The sequence below is a fragment of the Zootoca vivipara genome, chromosome 1, assembly GCF_965207765.1.
Source record: "Zootoca vivipara chromosome 1, rZooViv2.hap1.1, whole genome shotgun sequence".
NCBI lineage: Eukaryota > Metazoa > Chordata > Lepidosauria > Squamata > Lacertidae > Zootoca > Zootoca vivipara.
In genome coordinates, this window is record NC_142582.1 from 43889803 (window position 1) to 43907408 (window position 17606).

Sequence of the window (17606 nt, forward strand, 5' to 3'; positions counted from 1 at the left end):
TTTTCTTCCTCTGCTACCAAAATGTGTTGGTCCTATGCTAAGAACAGCTTGCTCTGATGTGTGTCAATGAATTGGTTTGCACTAATGGACTCTTAATATTCTGCCCATCTGACTACAACTTTGTAATCAAGTTACCACCACAATTCTGTCTCCTCTCCAAAAGAACACTCTATGAACATAAGATCTGTAGAGTATGTAAACACAATGCAACTGTATACTAGTTTTATCAGCTGCGAAAGCCAGATTACTAACTCCAAGTCAGTGTTGCAAATCTCATATCAAAATTCCCATTTTAAAAAAACAAATTAGGTGCACACTTCAGTGTACATAAAGCACTCTTGGCTTTGGTTTGATTTTTGCTGTTCCCAAGCTAGTAAGTTTGCAACCTCTCAGGTGTCCTAAGGATGAAAGAAATATGAATAAGCTCATTGTCTTTGCTGCATTGCTTTCATGGAAGAATCTTACCGTATCTACTTATATTTGTAAGGTGGCTCCATTAGTAAATATAAAAAATGTCTGGAGAAGATCTTTTAATCATGGAGATAACTGTTTATGAGAGCTGTCTTCTGTTAATTAACTTGCATATTCACCTTCACTTAATGTTGCCTGCAGGGGGTTACTAGTAGAAAAGTGCTTCTGCATCCTGGCAGCAGTGAAATCTGCCTGTTTAGTAACCACTAGCTATTATCCTTGCCATCAGCAAAAAATGTTCTAAATGTGCTTTTTTTTAAAAAAAAGGAAGACATTGGATTGAATCCAGACCTGCTGTTCTGCAAATGGCAGGGCTCCTTCCGTTCATGGCTCAGAACAAGCAGCAGGAGGAGATATCTGCCAGTTTCCCCTGCAGACACCTCCCATGCTGCTCCAGAGAGCCCTACAACCCCCTGGAGGAAATATTTTTGTGGGGCATGGGGCTGAAAAAGGGAAGGGGGAATCTCTTTTTGGTCCACAACAGTAATCCATTCAATGGAATTTTGCTCTCTGCAACTTAGAAGCTACAATGGTTAGTGTCCAAAGTTCCATAAAAGCTTTTCAGTGTGCTGTACTGCATAAAAGAACTGGAGTTGCAACAGGCAGTCTGAGTTGAAATCCTGGTTCATACACAAGCATTCTGGCTGAGTGGGCTTGCAAAGTCATGATGAGTCTAGGCCCCCCTCATCTGTAAAATGGGATCACTATGAAATACGATAACCTCCACAGGGTCGTTCTCCATCCTTATGTCATAAGGATGACACAATTGGACATAAAATACATGTAATAATTCACCGAATCTATATTTAGTTTAAAAGGGGGTATTAACATAGCACAGCAAAGCTCCTTTCTCCAGGGTCGTGTCCAGAAAGTGGTGATGGGGGATGAGTGTTCAGACCCCTGGCCTCTCACTTGTGGGGTGCCTCAGGGTTCCATCCTCTCCCCCATGCTTTTTAATATCTATATGAATCCGCTGGGAGAGATCATCAGGGGGTTTGGACTGGGTGTTCATCAGTATGCGGATGACACCCAGCTCTACCTCTCTTTTAAATCAGAACCAGTGAGGGCGGTGAATGTCCTGTGTGAGTGCCTGGAGGAGGTTGGAGGATGGATGGCGGTTAAGAGATTGAGGTTGAATCCTGACAAGACAGAAGTACTGTTTTTGGGGGGACAGGCGGGTGTGGGGGACTCCCTGGTCCTGAATGGAAAAACTGTGCCCCTGAGGGACCAGGTGCACAGCCTGGGAGTCATTTTAGACTCACAGCTGTCCATGGAGCCACAGGTTAATTCTGTGTCCAGGGCAGCTGTCTACCAGCTCCATCTGGTACGCAGGCTGAGACCCTAACTGCCCACAGACTGTCTCACCAGAGTAGTGCATGCTCTGGTTATCTCCCGCTTGGACTACTGCAATCCACTCTACGTGGGGCTGCCTTTGAAGGTGACCCGGAAACTGCAGTTAATCCAGAATGTGGCAGCTAGACTGGTGACTGGGAGCGGCTGCCGGGACCACAAAACACCGGTCCTGAGAGATCTACATTGGTTCCCAGTACGTTTCCGAGCACAATTCAAAGTGTTGGTGCTGACCTTTAAAGCCCTAAATGACCTCAGTCCTGTATACCTGAAGGAACGTCTCCATCCCCATCGTTCTGCCCGGACACTGAGATCCAGCGCCGAGGGCCTTCTGGCGGTTCCCTCACTGCGAGAAGCAAAGCTACAGGGAACCAGGCAGAGGGCCTTCTCGGTAGTGACACCCACCCTGTGGAACGCCCTCCCATCAGAGGTCAGAGAGATAAACAACTACCTGACATTTAGAAAATACCTAAAGGCAGCCCTGTTTAGGGAAGTTTTAAATCTGTGATATTTTAATGTATTTTAATGTGTGTTGGAAGCCGCCCAGAGTGGTGGGGGGGGGGGACCCGGCCAGATGGGCGGGGTATAAATAATTTATTATTATTATTATTATTATTATTATTATTATTATTATTATTATTATTATTTAGACAATCATTTAGAAACCTGAATGAACTGAAAACCATTTTATCTATTCAGTAGGATCAAGTAGTAATCCTTGATTTGGTCTGTAGCACTTCAGGGGATGGTGTATTTGAATGTTCTCCTGTATATAAAAATATACCCTAAACATATGGATGCAAATATAGTATAACAGAGAGAACACGAATTAATTTGCCTGACAGCTTCCAGCTGTTTGGCAAAATAAACTGGGTTCTGAATTGAGTGGTTTGTGTTCCAGCTGCAGTGCCGAAATATTTAACATCTACATCTTTCCTTTTTTCATTCGTAGACACATGGAAAACATTAGTACAGAATGCTTGCGGTTTGTCCCATCATAGGGCCAAACCATAGAAACTATCACATGGATACTGTCATGAACATTCATAGCAGGACTGGGAAGCTATAGTTTCTAAGGTTTCTAGCAACCCTGGATTCAGTCACAAGGAAAGCCTGCTGGATCAGGCAAATGACCCATCTGGTTCAGCATCCTATTCTCACAGGGGCCAACCAGATGCGTGTGGGAAAACTGCATGCAGGACCCAAGCACAAGAACATGCTCCCCCTCCTGGGGTATCCAGCAACTGGTATTCAGAAACATACTGCATCCGACCATGGAGGCAGATCATAGCCATCATGGCTAGCAGTCACTGGTAGACTTGTCTTCCATGAATTTGTCTAATCCTCTTTGAAAGCCATCCCAGTTAGTGGCCATCACTGCCTCCTGTGGGAGCGAGTTCTGTGGTTTAACTATGTGTTGCATAAATAACTACTTTCTTTTGTATGCCCTGAATCTTCCAACATTCAGCTTCATTGGATGTCCATGAGTTCTAATGTTATTAGAGGCGGAGACAAAAACAACAACAACAACCCTCTCTCTATCCACTTTCTCTATGCCAGGCATAATTTTATAAACTTTTATCATGCCACCTCTTACTTACCTTTTCTCAAAAGTAAGAAAAATATCCCAAATGCTGCAACCTTTCTTCATAGAGGAGTTACTCCGACCCCTTGATCGTTTTGGTTGCCGTTTTCAGAACCTTTTCCAACTCTACCACTGTCCATTTATTCCTGCCCTATGCTCCCTGCAACTTAACCAATTCCTGGTCCACAAGAGGTCCCCTCCTCTTATTCCATGACATCTAAGCTTACTCAAGAGTCTAAGTACACTATGTGAACCAGATCATCTCTCAATATATTGGTGAACAATAAAACAACAAACAAATGCAGACTCACATGGTGCGTAGAACATCACTAAAACAGAAGGGTGCTCCTTGGTGAACTTGTCAAAGTCATCATCTGTTAGGTGATAAACAGCATTATCTTCTTCTGACCAGGGAGTCTCTGGGGTCTGTGGCTTAGGTGGCTGAGGACTAGAAACAAACAGGTAAAATTTAGAAGATGCTACAAGGAGAAAAATAGCAGCTGCCTTGGCGAACTGGATCTTAAGAAATTAAAATGATTTTGTATGTACTAACTTGATGAAGAGGTTACCTATTCTAAGAGGGTAGCCACTCCCCGTGCCCACCCACCCTGGTGGCAGAACAGTTTGCAAGGAGAGGAAAGGGGAGGTTGTTATGTCTGGTGAGCCAAAATTCTTGCACTGATGGAACAATAATAACAGTGCAATGCTGGATTCCTCCCACCATTTCCCCACCTTTGCTGCTATGATCCTAACAAAATAAAAAAATTCCTTCCAGTAGCACCTTAGAGACCAACTAAGTTTGTTATTGGCACGAGCTTTCATGTGCATGCACACTTCTTCAGATACACTGAAACAGAAGTCACCAGACCCTTATATAGAGTGAGAGGGTGGGGAGGAGCATTACTCAGAAGGGTCCTAAATCTATGATGGTTTGTAACAAAAGGAAGAAATACTGGAGGTTTTGCATAACTCAATTAAGGTTGGAGATAATGAATGAAATTAAGGTACAGGGCTACACTGTTTGCTTTGTTAATATAAAAAAATAATTAATGGGTGTTTGAATATTAAATACCATTGAAGAGTTTTATCCTACCAATGTAGTGCCACCAAAACATCAAATGGAGTATCCTCCAGCTTACACTCAAACTACTTATTTTGCCCCCGAGTTCTAGAACTCCAATGAGTCACAAAGATGCCTCTCCCTTTAAACACTTGGAAAAATGTTTTTGTTTACTCAGTATTGTTTACTTCAGCCTGCCAGTTACAGGTAGGTAGCCATGTTGGTCTGACATAGTCGAAACAAAATAAAAAAAATCTTTCCAGCAGCACCTTACCTTCAGCCTGCTGTCTCTTACAGTAGAATACCCAGCACATTGAGTACCTACTACTCATTGTGGCTAGTGGGCTTCATGTTATTATCAGAGCTTTTGCTTTCTGGGTTGGATTTCCAAAACTTTTCTGGCAATTCAATTTCATGTTTTCAGCCAGAACAGCAGCATCCTTGGCAATTTTAGGATTCCAATTGAGCACACAAGCACTCTAAGTTGCTTGGGCAGGTTCACAATAAAATTGTTCGAAGAGTATTAGTTTCTTCAAATCACTAGAGGTACTTTAAGAAGGCAGGGACTGCCCCCTCTTGCAAGGAGTCATTAATTCTTCTGATTAAGCTATATATAGATCTTGTTATACAAAACAAAAAATGAGGTAAAGCAGCCTTTTCTCCTTTCTCTTTCCTTTATCTATCCCCTGGGAAGGGTGCTTTTTGGAGACAGAAAAAATGCAGCTGGACTTGAAAAGCATGCAGGAGGACAACAGAAACCTGCGGTGTTTGTGTCCATCCCTCCGTCCCCCGCCAATCCCAATTGTATTTTGAATTCAGGTATTTCATATCTTGCATAAGGGAAATCAGTTATCTGTCTGCCTTTTGCATCCTCAGAGTACAATCATCACAAATTCTTAGTTTTACACTCCATTCACATGCAGTATTAAGGCAAGTGCACCACTGAAATAAACAGAGATTCTGCGTTCACAAGTCCTTTTGAGAATCAGGGCTGATAAAAGCTTTATTAAAAAAAAACCACCCCTCACCACCACCACCCGCCACTATCAGCCTCTAACAGGAGGCTGAATTAATTGGAAATGTTATTTGTTCCTGTTGTTCTTTTTAATTAGGTTTATTATTTCCCATATAGTGCCTACATATGTTGTCCCATTATTCAATTACACTTTCCAGGCCTTCTTGAGTCACTTCCATAGAGCACTGGACTACCCCATATTACAGACTCCTTTGAGTAATTCATTACTATGCCTATGTGCTGGTCTTACACTGTATACAAATTATAACTGCAACCTCAATTATGGACAGCTTCCAACTAAAGCACGGCTTCTGAATAAGAATTCCTCTCCCTGCCCCCCACCCCACCCCACCCCCGGAGCATATTGATTTCTTTTAGGGGAGGGAAGAAAAGCGGCTGCATCACTTTGCCTTCTGGGAAATTATTAAGTGTGCATTGGAAATTAATTGAGGACAAACAGCTGTCTTTAGCTCTGGACGACTGAAATATCAGCCAAAGCCCAGAGTGGCTTGTTAGCAGAGATTATCACTGGGAAGAGTCCGCAGCTGTTCTGCTTTGCCTTCAGTAGCTGTTGCAGCACTGATATAAAAGCACTGCATATTGCAGGGATTATCAGACTATAATGTAGGCAGATTGGAGGGAAGAAAAGGGGAGGGGGGCTCCAGACACTTCTAATGTTTCACATGTGGTAGCCAAGAGATAAGGGCCTCCACGCAGAGCCAAAAGGCAAACAGAATAGCTACAGGTGATGAAGGCACACATCATTGCTAAGGGGTGGTGGAAGAAATGCTATCTCTCTTCTGCTTGCGGGTGTTGCTTTCTTAACAGACCAAGCGCGACATTAATTCTATGGGCAAAATTTCCCTCCTTGATCCACACAGTAGGTACTCAATGTGCTGAGTATTCTACTGTAAGAGACAGCAGCCTGAATGCCACACAATGTCACTGAACCATGATGCCTCCAGCTCTGTTAAACACCTGCCTCATCCCATCTACAAAACTCTTTAGGCAAGCAATTGGTTATTGGACACATACACCCTGCCCTGCGCTCCCAGTATTCTAGGACGTGCAGTCTCCACAGGTACAATAATCACTGTTTCCACTGACAATTTAGCAACCTATTTACATGGATTCAATGGCTACATAAGTTTGTTCCTTCGTGGATTGACCTAGAAGTGCACAAGGCAAGACTGTAAACATCTACGGATGCCAATGTACATTTTTGCAAAATGAGAGGTGGAAAAGCAAAAGATGAGAGCATTATTAAATTAGGAAAGACTCCACAATTGTCTACCCAATGATTTGTGAGGGATCAAAAGATTGTGACGCTGCCAAAACATTACAGAGTAATAGTTAAGAACATGAGCTACGAACTAGATGTGTCCATGCAAACAGGAACTTTTGTGAGTTGCTTAAGTCAACTTCACTGTCTTCTCAATCTCACCTCTACTCTCCAGTCTCTAGTTTGGGTGTAGCAAAAACATCCTCTACTGCAGGACATTATTAGGATAAGCAAAAGGATGCATATGAAGAGCTCTGAGTACTTTACATAAATTCTTTTTCTAAGTAGTGGCATTACAACATCCAACACCCCCATCCCTACCCCACCACAGCAGATCTGCCTACACAATCCAGATCACAATGCACTATTCTCCATGAGCCTGCAGAGCAAACAGTCCCAAAGAAAGACAGACAGGAAACCAAATATGCAGACATGTCAAGGCACAGGAGCAGCAAGTGCAGGCAGTATACAAAAGCCCATCGATGGACTTCAGTGGCTCATACATTGTGGAGCAAAGCACACAATGAAAGACAACACACAGCATAGTAATAAAGAAAGATGCTTTATATAGAGTCGGAGCATTGGGTACATATAGCTCGGTACTGTTGACATGGACTGCCAGTGGCACTCCATGGTTTCAGACATTCTCTACTGGGGGTTGAACCTGAGAACCTTAGCATGCAAAGCAGATAATCTAGCACTAAGCTATGGCTCTTCCTCAAAGGCTGCCATGAAATGGTGTGAACAAGCCCATAGGTTCTTGCATGCTTTCTGTAACTTATGCTTTATTTTCAGTCCAACACTAAATTATAGATTTCCTCCGATAAATATCAAACAGCTTCACTAACGATGCACAAATCCCAGTGTCAATCAATTCTGCTTAGGTCAGATTTTTCTATCTCAATCAAGCATCAAAATTGCCAAACCTATAAATATATGCCAGTGTTTGCTGCATTTTGTTTGGTAATCAAAAACTAAAATGTCCTTCTGGCTAGGCTGAACACAACATTAGATACTAAAAGCAAGATCTCTTGTGTCATCCTATGAATCCCCTCTTGCCTCTCAATTTGGATCATCATTCCTACACACCATTGAGTCTGTCTCCTTTCCCTGGTAAAAGATACCAGAACAAAAGATTCACAATCTCTCAGTCAGAGCCATTTCAAATTGTACGATAATGGAGGTGTTCACAACAAGGGAATGAAAATGTTAAAGTCTGAGGTTTTAAAAATGAAAGTTTGACACAGATCAATGGCATCCTTCCGATGCCCAGAAAAGATAATAGGAGCATTGCAACTGGGAAGATACTGCAAGTATGAAATAGAAAGCATGGAAACTAAAGCAAACAACCCAGGTTCATCTTTAATAGTTCAGTGTGATGCTTTTATTTGCCTCTGGAGTAGCGATGAAGATGCTGCTATTTGCAAGGTGTGATACTGTTTATTCAAAATGCAGTTCTCAAAGATGTAGGAGATACATTTCAGACACTTACTCTTTCAGCCATTCAATGATGTCCTTTGCTGTAGCAGCATAGTTCTCAAAGTTGAACAGGAATTTTCCCTTTCTATAAATGCAACAAAACAAGGTTTGAAATACAGGAAAACCAACAAAATACATGATTGGTGTTGTCATTATATACATGCAGAATAAGCAGAGACTTACTCAAAGTAGCAAATGGTTGGGTATCCCCGGACATTGTATTCTTCTTTTATTTTTTCAAATTCAGCTGAGTAGACATTCATCCCTGCAAGTACCTGAAACAACAGAACCAGATTAGTCTTACACCAGAAGCAGAAGCGTCTTTTGAAGCTGTATTTTACTGCAGTACCGATTATATTTTATAGGAATCTCTGCTTGCTAATAAAGCCACAGAAAAGTTTAACACTTAAAAGCCAATAAAACCATGGTGGCGGTTCTCACCACCATGGGCTCATCAGGGCAAGAATTTATAGGTCTTTAAAAAAAAAATTAAGTATCTCATGCTCTGCCATGTGTGCTGGGGCTTACCATTCTCTGTTACAGTAGAGAATGAATTATGTGCTCATAGGATTTGCAGGCAGGAAAAGTTGGGGTTCTTTTGGATTTAAACCACAAATCACTTACATAGATTAGATAGATAGATAGATAGATAGATAGATAGATAGATAGATAGATAAGCTTTATTTCGGCCATAGGCCCATAATTACATAGATTATACAGTTGGGATGGAGAACCTGCAGCCCTCTAGATATTGCTGGACTACAACTCCCATCACTCAAATACTGGGCATGCTGTATGGGGCTGGTAGAAGTTGGACTCCTACAATGTCAGGAGGATCACAGATTTTTTTATTCCTGCTATGGCAGTTAACATGGAGCTTCCTCCTCATGCAGAAGCTTGGGAATAGAGAAGGGGAAAACAGTTTGCAGGGGGGGGAGCGTAGACATACATGTCTAGAATCAGAAGCCCAAGGATCATTTTTAAGTGGTCTGAAATGCAGTGGCTGCTTTGAGAGCCCTTGTCTTTCTGCAGCTCACCTTTCTTCCATGTGTACTATAACTGTCCATTAACAAAGATGCTCTCTTTTTCTCTCATAAGAGACAGTGCGAACATCTCACAAATAATGACCTCAAGAGAAAATACTTATTTCAAAAGCCTATTATATATTAGCCTGTTAATGGATTCCTTTTTATTATTAATCAAGAACACCAAAGGAAAACCTATGTGAAGTTCACTGTGCCATTAACATGGAAAATAGAAGGGCTTAGGAAACACTGATGGTCTTTTCACATATTATGCAGGGCTGGGGAAAACTTTTTTGTTACCTGAGTGTCCAGTTCCAGCTCTTTTATTTGTACCTGTATGATGCATGTATTTGCAATTACGAATTTGTAACGTTCAGACCACATTTTTCTTAATGTATAAAAAATGTATAATGTATTTTTAAAAAGTAACACTTGTAAAGATTCTCAGAATCGGAGTGGTATTGGGCAGAGTATTGGGCTTGGACCGAGGAAGTCAGGAGTCAAACCTCTGTTCAGCTATGAAGCAATCTGGGTGGCAATAAATTGCTACCTCGCAGCCTAAGATACCCCAGGGGACTGCTGCAAAGAGTCAGTGTGGTGTAGCAGTTCAAGTATCGACCTAAGATGAGGAGACCAAGGTTCAACAAAAACTCCACGCAGTCATGAAACTTACTGGGTGATCTTGGGCCAGCTACTATCTCTCATCCTAACCTACCTCCATGCATATAAAATTTGATCACCCAAGAGTAAGTTCACCATTACAAACACTGCAGCCAGGGGAATGAGCAGACCTTCTTGAGCTTGCTCATTTTTCATACCTGCTGGAAATACTACTGCTAGAATATACTTTGGAGTCTTGCCTACAGCCACAGCTCTTTAATTTATCTCCACAGCTGCAGGCCTGGTGCCAGGCTCATCTTTTACTGGAAAGGGAGCAGACTTTTGCCCTGAAGGATGAGGAATACTAGAAAAAGGCATTTGGATACAGAGCTTGTGACTTGCCATCCTCTGCTCAGAACAATAAACTACCAACTCTGCTCCTCCAAAGCCCCAAGCACTTTTAAAATGAAACTACTCAGAGGATTGGACTGCCTCTCTCTGGGTCTAAGATTTAGACGCAAGTCATCTTGTAGCTATATTCCTCAATGGCCAGTTGCTGAAGATACAACTGGAAGATTAACTCTTGATTAATAACACTGAAGGCTTAAATCCATTTAGCAGCACAGTGTTAATCTAACTGCACCCACTTCACCCTCCCCATCCGAAAAGCAGGATTTTTCTTTCACATAAAATGCTGCTCAGACCAAATGTGCTTGGAGGTAGCATGAAATAAATCTTAAAGCAGACCGTTCCCTTCAAAAGGTCAGCTGTTGCTCAGAAAGCATTAGGGTTTTTATATATATACATAAATAAATAAATAACAAAAGCAAACCTACACACAGAGTCTTGGTCTTTCCCCAACCCTTATCCACCATTCTGAGACATCAACACCTACTCCGAAGAACATCAAACAGATTAACGGGGAAACCCTTACATCAGCAACCTCTGCATTACAGATTCATGAAGTTGCTTTTACCAACTAAACTATTCCCTGCTTCTACTCAAGAGCTTTCAGTCTTGTGTTGTATATACGGTATAATTCCTATCTGGAGAAGAGTGCTAAGAAAGAGGGGGCTGCCCCCCACTCTCCTCCCCAGTTTTATGGCTCATGCAAAAGGGGGCAAGACTGTAGGGCAACTTCTGGAGCTTTTTGTTCATTTTACAACATAGAGCTGGCAAGGCATCAACTTACCTAGGTGGGGGGAAGGGAGGATAACCTTTTCCCCATGGAATCTACAGTAAACACAGTCCTAAAAGCCTCACCACTTGTATTCATCCCACAGTGTCCTATCATCATGTGGGGCAAGTGCAGCACTCCCCAGCCTCCATCAAGAAAATGAACTATAGATATGACGATGCAGCTAGAGTGTGTATGGGCACTGCATCTCTCCCAATATCTAGCTACAATTAACTGTGAGTGGCAAGCATCATGTGGACAGAGGGCATGAAAACAATACTGGGTACTGATCAATATTCATTATCCAACAGTACAACTACCCAAGTGAATACTGTCTCTTGGATTATGATTCTTTGAAGGTTTTTCATTACTACGTTTTGTATTGTCAGTTTATTTGACTTCTTTTAAGGAAAAAAATGGGATGCCATTTAAAAATGAAATATGCTTATATCTGTTTGCATGTTGCAATAGTTGTACAGAAAGGACAGAAAACACACACATGAAGCTGCACAGAAACAGAAACAAAACACTAGAACATTCATTAGTCTTGCAACTCCTCTCACTTACATACATGCCTTTAACTTCTGTGGATGCTTGCTGGAAAGACGGCATCATTCTTTTGCAAACACCACACCCTAAAATAGGGGAGAGAGAGAGAGAGAGAGAGAGAGAATGAATATTAATGATACCATTAAATGCATCTGCATGGACATCAGATGAAAAATGCCCCTACATTTCCTATCATTTCCACTGAATTGCAGCTAGGGAACTTACAACTTAAAACACACAGAATTATTCTTGACTTGCTAAGGTCTAGATTTTAAGCATCTCCCATTGGCCCTATATTCTAAAACCTTGTACACCTGAGGCGGACCCCAAATTGCTGCCCCCTCCTCTCTGGGGAAGAAGGGGTGATGGAAGATCTACATCAGGAAAAAGGGGGGGGGAGATAGACTGACATTGGGATTTGCTGCCCCAGTGGATCCTGCCACCTTGTCTTGTGGGTGGGCTGCCCCCAAGTATGTCTCTTTGATGGCTTGTTCTAACTGCAATTTGCTTTTTGTTTTTATAAATGCCATACAGTCATGCTGCATCATTTAAACCATAAGATTCTGATTGGTGTCTTGAATGCTGTATCTTGTTCCCACTTCACAATACTCTCCACATCATGTTGGAAGTGGTATACGCAAATCTCTTATATCAGCTCCAATTTCCTTCCAGTGGGAAAGTAAACACTAGCCTTTGTAACTGAAATGTCTAGTGTTGCAATGATGACAGTATTGGGGAAGATACAAACTGGACAAGTACTCTCTCCCCAACCCAACATAAAAAAAGTTAAGTTATAGAATTCTTGTGGAGTAACAAGAGTATTTTCATCTTAAAGCAGCCGCCCAGTACAGGTACGAGTATTCTCAAGCCAGCTGAGAAAGGGGAGGAGAAGTTGGTTGGTTCAGTTTTGAAACTTGCAAGAATCCAGCTATATCAATTTTGTACACTGAAGAAGAATACTTTTGAGCTTGCCAAGCAACAACAAAACCAGGCCAGAGTCTCTATTAACCAAATATGTCCTAATTCTACCTAAGACCCATTGTGGCAAGAAGAATATATGACTTAAGGGGGCCTATGTGGGAATGATATAGTTAGCTGAGCCTACACATGTCTAGTGATAGGGACAGAGTCCATAAAACTAGATTTACTGGAATCAAAGTAGAACTCAGAAATCTTCAAAAAGGACTCTGTACCCTAAGTTCAGTTAGGTGTTTGAGATGTAGAAACCCTTATTTTCATAGCCATTATTTTGTATCAACCTTGTTTTATCTTGTTTTTAATTCACTATTGATCTGTTTGCAGTGGTTTAGTCATCTTGTTAAATCCATTTTGCTTTATTTGGCTGAGTAACTGCTTTGCTTATTGTGCACGGGTTCAATTCCTACCTCAAAGCCTCCAAAGCAACCCAGGGTACACTAATAGGCTCCACAGGCTTAATTTAGATGAGACAAGCCATAGGAATTTAACTGAAGCACCTTCCATCAAATTAAGCACACAGAGATCAAAAGACAAGCAATGGCAATGTTGGCATGATTACTAAGAATAGTGATAATTCAAAGAGCCACCTTCATTAGGACCCAGAAGCTTATGGCTGTGGAACGCTAGAAGCTACATGCATACAATGCTGAACAAATAAAAATCACCTTGCAAACTGGCACTTTCTTCTAATACTAAACAGAACACTGTGGGAGTAGGAAGCAGATGTCCTTACACAAAGGATGGACACTGACTAAACTTAGTGACTTCTAGGACCATATAGCCTAGCAGCCTGCATCTGCTGCTCAGTATAGAAGGCAAGCCAGAAAATCAGCCTTCAGTCTGAATAGCCTAAAATAGGCCAATCCCACGAAATAAGTTTTTGTTAACATTATTGGCTTATTCTAGCACAGGTAAAGGAAGGTCCTCAGCCCTGACCTGTCCTAATTGTTGTCTGTAGGACAGGCATCCCCAAACTTGGCCCTCCAAATGTTTTGGGACTACAACTCCCAGCATCCCTAGCTAACAGGACCAGTGGTCAGGGATGATGGGAGTTGTAGTCCCAAAACATCTGGAGGGCCAAGTTTGGGGGTGCCTGCTGTAGGACATTCAAATCTTCCTGATCTTTTCATCACTGCCTTGTGACCTCTCCTTTCTATACATCTTAAAACAAAACAAAACAAGGTTCTTGGATACTGCTTGAATTCTAAGCAGTCCACTTCTCCGTCCCAGTACACTTTTATACACATACACACACTTAAAAGACATGCAACAAAATAAAATAAAACATTACAAAAACACCAAATAACCCTATACCTTTGTCATTGCTAGCAGTCAACATTTACATTCTCATAAGTTTGCACAGCATTTCCTAATTGGCATGTTTTGTTGGCACACATCTTTCCAAAGGCCTTTGTGTTTGAAGTGCTCCTCTCTGATTATCCTGATTGTTTATGTGCCTACTAAAACTATCCCATACCACATTAAAAAGTGTCATGATTTGTGCTACCTCATAAAGCCACACTGAAACATGCTATTTTTCCAGCTAACACTATACCCCACATGATTTAATACCATAACTCGTAGTAACACACCTGCATTTTTCGCCATTCCAAGTCTAGATGTTACTAATGGGATAATGATTAGACCCTTGGTCATTAGATTTTTATTTGGCCTGACAAACAAGTGACCATAAAGCTACTTATGGATCTAGGTGGACACCTCTTGTTTTATGATGACAGTTCTTAATGGATGTGTTGTCAGAAAAGCTGCACTACTGGACACAGCCACCATATGTGTAAATAAGTCCAAAAACTCTTACACTTCCCTAATCACTCTGGAGAACTGGCTCCTGTCATTTTAGATTCTCACTTATTTTCTGGATGAGTTGCCTATAGATCTTAGTACTAACTGTTTCTTTATGTATTAGATCTAATCTCATGATTACAGTAGTCAGCCTCTCACTCTCTGCATTTCTAACCTTTAAATACACTATGCTTCTCTTGTAACCATTTTCACTGAATTGCAGACCTTTGTACAGGAAAGCCCTGAGAACAATTCTTTTTCAAAGTATTTCCTCACTTAATTTGTTCACTAACCTCTCCAGTTGCAACAGTGTGAATCCACAATGGATTTTTTTGTGGCTTATCTTCAGCAATTCTCATTATTATGCTGCACTTTTCATCTGAAAGCAGAGGAGGCCCTTCCTGAAAGCAGTCATCTTGGCTTGTACCAGCTCAGCCCCACCTTCCACCACCACCCCTTTCAAGTACTTCTACACAAACTAGATCAGGCAAATCAGAACCCAACAATATATAAATACATTTGTAAGGGGAGACCTTTGTAAGCATCTTTAGTTTACTAGACTTCAATTAGTGGTTCAAATTTTGTCTTGGGTATACCCAGAACACCAGCAGATCAAACTGTCTATACTAAAAGTCATAAAATTGAATGAAAACTGGGGAGGGAAGAGAAAAATGTAAAAAGCTGCTAAAATAGTAATTCGGCTCCTCCACAGCCATTTAGAAACAAGGAAAATATTGCTGCCTCAAATGTTTTCCTGCTTCAAAGGAAAGAACACTGAAAGGAGGCAGAGCAGCAGTGTGTCTAGGGGGGAATAGTTCAAACCAACTGAAGGGTCAGATGATGTACATTGAAGGAAAATACTTTGTTTTTTTTAAAAAAAGTTACTTGCTAGAGAGTAATAGTATGAAAGTGTTCCGATGCTATGGACTCTCCCTGAATGAATGATTTCAGGCCTAAAGCAGGCTTGAGAGCTTCAAACCGATATAAAACAGCAGGTGGTTGCATTGCATCCTGCGAGTCAGAAAACAGCGGCCATTCAGAGATAATCCAAAAATTCTGCCGTGTTTGCAGAAGTTTAAAAGTAGACTTGTTAAGAGTAAGTCTGCCTGGTTGAAAAACATGCCATCACATATAATTGTCTGGGAGCCATAGGCAACAGCGGCCTTATCAATAAAGGGAGCCAGCATTATAGAGAACACTCCTCCAAGGAACAAACTGGAGACTGTGAAACATCAGTCTGAGCAAAAGCCACTGCACTAGAAGGGATGAGCCATGTAATGCAACACCAATTCCACATGCAACAAGCATAGGGTGGTTTCCTTTCTACAACTAATCCACTCTCTTTGGTGATCAGTGCCTAAAATGCAGTAGTATTCTGCCTTGAAAAGGTGAAAACAATACTAGCAGCTATTCTACATGTCATCTGAAACAGCCATAAAACAGCAATAGACAGAGGGAGGATACATACATATCCTCATGAGGATGAGGATGAGGAGTAGTAGTAGTACCCGGCCTGTCTGATTGAGTTGCCCCAGCCTCTCTGTGCGGCTTCCAACAAATATATTTCAATACAGTTATGCATTTACTTTGAAATTTGTTACAACTTTATTCCATACTTGCTTTTTCTCTCCCCACCTTTTCTTTGCAGAGAATTCATTCGAAAGCTGGTAATAATAATAATAATAATAATAATAATAATAATAATAATAATAATAATAAATCGTTCTGCCCGGACACTGAGGTCCAGTACCGAGGGCCTTCTGGCGGTTCCCTCATTGCGAGAAGCCAAGTTACAGGGAACCAGGCAGAGGGCCTTCTCAGTAGTGGCGCCCGCCCTGTGGAACGCCCTCCCATCAGATGTCAAAGAGAAAAACAGCTACCAGATTTTTAGAAGACATCTGAAGGCAGCCCTGTTTAGGGAGGCTTTTAATGATTAATAGATTATTTTATTTCATTTTCTGTTGGAAGCCGCCCAGAGTGGCTGGGGGAACTCAGCCAGATGGGTGGGGTATAAATACTGGGCTCAGAACGGCTAACAACAAGTAAAAACAGCACAGTGTACATAAAATCACACAGACAATTAATTAAAATACATTCTAAAATCAATTCAGAATCAAATTAATGGCAACCATTGGGCTAGAGTTCTATGAGGATTACAGGAGAGAGGGGGTCAGACTGTGCCTTGGCCAAAGGCCTGGCAGAACAGCTCTGTCTTGCAGGCCCTGCGGAAAGATGTCAAGTCACACAGGGCCCTAGTCTCTTGTGGCAGAGCGTTCCACCAGATCGGGGCCATGGCCGGAAAAGCCCTGGCTCTGGTCGAAGCCAGCCTAACCTCCCTGTGGCCCAGGATCTCCAAGATGTTTTTATTTGAAGACTGTAAGGTCCTCCGTGGAACATACCAGGAGAGGTCCCATAGGTATGAGGGTCCTAGGTCATATAGGGCTTTAAAGGTTAAAACCAGCACCTTAAACCTGATCCTGTAATCCACTGGGAGCCAGTGCAGCTGGTATAGCACCAGGTGAATGTGATCCCGTGGCAAGGACCCTGTAAGGAGTCTCGCCGCAGCATTCTGCACCCGCTGGAGTTTCTGGGTCAGTCTCAAGGGCAGCCTCACGTAGAGTGAGTTACAATAATCAAGCCTGGAGGTGACCGTCGCGTGGATCACAGTGGCTAGGTCAGGGCGAGAGAGGTAAGGAGCCAACTGCTTAGCTTGGTGGAGATGAAAAAATGCCACCTTTGTTATAGCTGCAACCTGTGTCTCCATAGAAAGGGACGTGTCAAATATTACACCCAAACTCTTAACGGACTGTGCTGGCACTAATTGTGCCCCCGCAAGAGATGGGAGTTAGCCCCCCAATCCCATATCATCCCAACGCATCCAAAGGACCTCTGTCTTCAAAGGATTTAACTTCAACCGGCTCCCACGTAACCAGCCAGCCACAGCTTCCAAACATCTGATCAGTGTGTCTGGGGCCGAGTCAGGATGGCCATCCATCAAAAGATAGAGTTGGCAGTGGTCCAGAAGTTTGTGATCAACCATGTTAAAGTCTGCTGACAGATCTAAAAGAATCAGCAGCCCCAACCCACCTCGATCCAGCTGCCTGCAGAGATCATCTGTTAGGGGTCACCTAACAGAGCAGTCTTGGTCCCATGACCAGAGCAGAAGCCGGACTGGAATGGATCCAGAGCCGATGTTTCATCCAGAAATCCACCAGATATACACTTATTTAGC

General features: G+C 42.1%; 1 protein-coding gene across 1 annotated transcript in view; it reads right to left on the reverse strand.

Moving 5' to 3' along the window:
• Positions 1-17606, reverse strand: part of PDIA5 (protein disulfide isomerase family A member 5) — a 165976-nt gene that overhangs the window by 62347 nt on the left and 86023 nt on the right. The window contains exons 8-11 of the mRNA XM_035129030.3: positions 11612-11679; positions 8426-8517; positions 8256-8327; positions 3718-3854 (exon numbers count right to left, since the gene is read on the reverse strand). Of these exons, the coding sequence (XP_034984921.3) occupies positions 3718-3854; positions 8256-8327; positions 8426-8517; positions 11612-11679 (369 nt within the window). The remainder of the gene's footprint in view (positions 1-3717; positions 3855-8255; positions 8328-8425; positions 8518-11611; positions 11680-17606) is intronic.